Consider the following 4,178-nt stretch of genomic DNA (forward strand, 5'->3'; position numbering starts at 1 on the left):
GATATGATTTTTGTTTGCTTTTTTTCCCGATTAAATTATAATATTTTTTTCTTTATCATGGTATCCGGTATCATTAACAAATAAACCTTATATCATGTATCTCTATTAGCGGTTTATTTATCACGCGTATTCTATAGCCTTAACTGGAGCCAAAACAATATAAATGAGTGGTGAATAGTTAGGGTTATGGGGAAAATATGAGTCGGGTCAAAAACATTAACATGTGCCCCGTTTAGGGACCTCTCTCTTAAGTGAATCCACGCCTAGTATGAATCAGAAAGTTTTATTCAATAAAATCTTTGTTAGCCGTTCAAAAAAAAGTATGAATCAGAAAATATATTAAAACATTAATTTATGTGCACCTGAGAATTACAATGGCACAAAAATAATGAGAGCCAGCATAAAACTTTGTAATAATGATGAGTAAATGTGTAAGTTTTTTCACTTTTAGTATGTGTGTTTGTGTATACTTTCTAAAGGACAGACCCAAATGGGCCATCTACTCAGGTTAAATAATATGCTGCTCATTATTCACTGTTTTCTTCTTCTTCTTCTTGATCTCCATATAATTGCTGACGGATCTGGACATACTTGATATGGGATTTTCGGTTCAGGAACTTCGGGTATGCTGCAATGGTCATATAGATAAATGCAACAAAAAAGTTGGTAAATTTGGTCGAACACGTAGAAAGGCTTCCAAACTACTTGCATCTTAAATTGGTCTACTGTTTTAGAAGTAAATTCCTGTAATCATTTTTATGATGCATTAACATTTTTATAAAAAAAAAATATGGAAAAAATGTGTCGGTGATGTTGTACTACCGGTTGTTCATGAGGTACCATGGTGATGTGTATCAATTTAGGGGTGTTAACTGCATAGTGTTCGCAAGTTGACGGTTCGAACCCCGCACAAACCCGAAGTTTGACATGAACCCGAACAGGCTAACATGACAAGAGTTTTTGTGGTTGACGCAAAAACACCCTATTTAACCCAAAGTTTTATTTTATTTTATTTGCATATAAGTAATCTAAATTTTAAAAAATACCACAAAGAATACAAACATTTATAAATTATAAAATAATTGCATTTACATTTTATCTCTGAAATTTTGGCATAGAATACCCAATCAATTTAAGTATAGACATAAATCACATTTTTAAAATTTTTTAAAAATAAAATGATTAAATGGATCATCCCGCAAACTTGTCTGGTAGATATGAACACAACCAGTTTAGCCAAGTGCGTTGACAATTTCAACCGTTAATTGACCAACTAATTTCTTGCAAGGGCGGACCTAGCATGTTACTAGGGGTAGCCCGCGCTACCTCTTGACACTCCGACTAGTGTAAATTTTGGAAAAATTTAACGTTTTTTCGATCTCGTTACCCCTTTTTATATGAAACGTTGCCCTTACAAAGATTTTCTAGATCCGTCAGTTATGTTTTTATGTTTTTGTAGTAAAAAATTCACACCCCTAGTACAAGTCACCTCCCTCACAATGATATCAAAGTCTATCAATTTGAAGATGGAAATTATGAACATTACATTGATGCACATAGGGGTTAGCATAGTTATTAATATGAGCACAAGGTATGAATTCCACTCCTTGAAGTTAAAAGTAAGAATAATAATACCTCAATGTAGAAATATCAATCTGAGAAAAGTCCAAGCTGGTTGAGCTATCTGACAATGTGGGTCTAGTGGTTGTTAATGGTGAAGCAGTTTGCTTGATGGCCAGAACTTTGCAATTAAAGTTGTTGGCTATATTCTTGTGGACCATTGCTATCCTGTTCCATAAATAAAAGGTGAATTCAATTAGTATGAATTACAAGACTTAAATGGTCCTGCTGTATCTGTGGTCAACTATTAGGGTCTACTTGAATATATGGAGTTAATAATTCAGAGCTGTTTGCAGCTGGCTAAAATACTTTTTTTTCATTCACACCGTGTTCATTAATTTGGAATATTTTCGTATAAAATTTTTTGGGTATATGCGTTTTCGACCCGCTATATACGATTTCGACCCCCGTCATTCGGGTCAAGATTCGCCATTGATTCACTTGATCATAGTAATATAACAAAACAAATGATATGTTGCATTATTATATAGTTCTAAAAGTTTTGTAACCACAATATGATGAAACTAGATATGTAACCACAATAATTATTTATATTATTAAATAAAATAATAATTAGACAAAAGATCTGTTCATACTTCACCCCCTGAATGTTTACATGTGTAGTGTCTACCCCTACCCTGCACCCATGACCTATTGTTCTTGTTTGTTTTTGGCAACCCCATTTCCATGACCAATGCATTCAAATCATAATTGATTGCCATTAGACATTAAGAGAAAATATTGAACAATCATTCACTCATTAAAAAGTTTATATTTTAATAATCCATGTGTGACATTTAAGACATGATTTTGACGTGAATTTGATCAGTCTTAGTTCAACTTTATACAAATTTTGTTCATATCCTACTAAAATGAAATCCCAATTTGTCGTTATTTACCATCCATCTTTTGACTAAACTTTTTAATCCCATGTAGAGATTGATGGAGTTTGGTTGAAACTAAAATTGATTTATAAGTGATTGATAAATGATGATCCAAAAACTGAATAATAGCTATTAAAGGAATGATCATGCAAAAGGCTCCCTCCAAAAGAAACTAGAAAGTAACTCGCCCAGCTCGCTTGTTACGTAAACAAGCCGAGCGTGAGCCAAGGTAAGCTCGACTCATTGGCTCGTTTATCTTAATGAGCCGAGCCCAAGCTTAACACTTACGTTCGTTAAGATAAACGAGCTGAGCCAATTGGACCCATATTTTAGTTTGTTAAGATAAACGAGTCGAGCGGAGCTGGTTCGGTTTGTTAACAAGCCAAGCCTGAGCCAAGGTAAACTTGTCTTGTTGGCTCTTTTATCTTAAAAAGCCGAGCTCGAGCTCAGCATTTCGGTTCATTAAGATAAACTAGCTTTAGCCTAGTTGGTTCAGTTTGTAACCGATAGCATCTTCCAAGATAAGCTTGGCCCAGTTATGTTAACGAGCCACACTCGAGCTTAACATTTCAAAGTGGTTAAGATAAATGAGTTGACCTGAGCCGGTTCACAAGGGCGGACCTAGGTAGAGGGTTGGGTGGGTGGGCGCACCCCTTGAAAAAATAATTAGTGTATTTTATAGGGCAAAATCCCGATCGCACCCCAGAAAATAATTCTTGAGTACGCCACTGTCGGTTCGACCTGTAAAAGAGCCGAACCCAAACCAAGGTAAGCTTGGCGCGTTGGTTCGTTTATCTTCATGTGCCGAGCTCGAGCTGATCATTTCAAGTCATTAAGATAAAGTGATAACCTAGCCGAGCGTAGCCGGTTCATTTTGTAAACGAGTTGAGCCCAAGCCAAGGTAAGTCCAGCTTGTTGGCTCGATTCTCTTAACAATAATAGCTCGGGCTCAAAATTTCACCTTGTTAAGATAAACGAGCCTAGCCAAGTTAGTTCAGTTTGTAAACTAGCCAAACCCAACAATCTACACGAAATGTACCTGTAGAGAAAACTCTGATCATGTAAACCAACAACAAGAGTCGAAGCACCAATCTGCCTGGTAAAATCCGTTATCCTTCCACCTTCTTCATCACCTTCCGTCACAACAATCTCTATCTTCGTCTGTAACACATTTCAATCACATAACCAAACACTAAACAAACAAACAAACAATTATATATTCATTACTTACGTTAGGAAAGCTATGAACACACATATCCTTAAACGAGAGAGCCAACTGAAATCCTTTCAACCGGAGCAGCCTGATCTTCTTTCTGTTCGCCGGAAAAACATGAAGGAGAGTCACTAAATCGCCAAACCGGAGAATGTTGTGAAGCGCCCACGTCATTGCGGTTCGGGCTACTTCTTCTTCTTCTACCACCACTACTATCTTCCTCACTTCCATTTCTAATAACTCGCCGGAATTATTTCGGTTTCCGGTCAATGCTCCGGCTGTGGTTGTTAACATATTATGTGGCGCAAAATATATTAAGTTGGTATTCGGATCATCCATGTAGTTATTTGGTTTGTTGGGTCGGGTTAGTTGGGTTGTTTTAAGATTAAAAAAAAAATTGAGTAGCCCAAAAATCGAACGGAAAAAAGACTAAATCAACCCAAGCCAACTGACCTAATTAT

General features: G+C 36.3%; 1 protein-coding gene across 2 annotated transcripts; it reads right to left on the reverse strand.

The window, feature by feature from the left end:
- Window positions 1–386: 386 nt before the first annotated feature.
- LOC110936343 lies at window positions 387–4,178 on the reverse strand. Of its 2 annotated transcripts, none has more exons than XM_035988898.1 (4): window positions 3,736–4,178; window positions 3,544–3,665; window positions 1,636–1,788; window positions 387–744 (listed from the first exon to the last, which is right to left on the reverse strand). In XM_035988898.1, the coding sequence occupies exons 1-4, from the start codon at window positions 4,054–4,056 to the stop codon at window positions 723–725; spliced, it is 618 nt and encodes a 205-aa protein (XP_035844791.1). In that variant the 5' UTR covers window positions 4,057–4,178; the 3' UTR covers window positions 387–722. The 2 variants fall into 2 exon arrangements, with proteins under 2 accessions (XP_035844791.1, XP_022034406.1); XM_022178714.2 differs by having other exon boundaries at window positions 387–628; window positions 3,736–4,175.

This window comes from Helianthus annuus, chromosome 4 (genome assembly GCF_002127325.2).
Source record: "Helianthus annuus cultivar XRQ/B chromosome 4, HanXRQr2.0-SUNRISE, whole genome shotgun sequence".
Taxonomy (NCBI): Eukaryota; Viridiplantae; Streptophyta; class Magnoliopsida; order Asterales; family Asteraceae; genus Helianthus; species Helianthus annuus.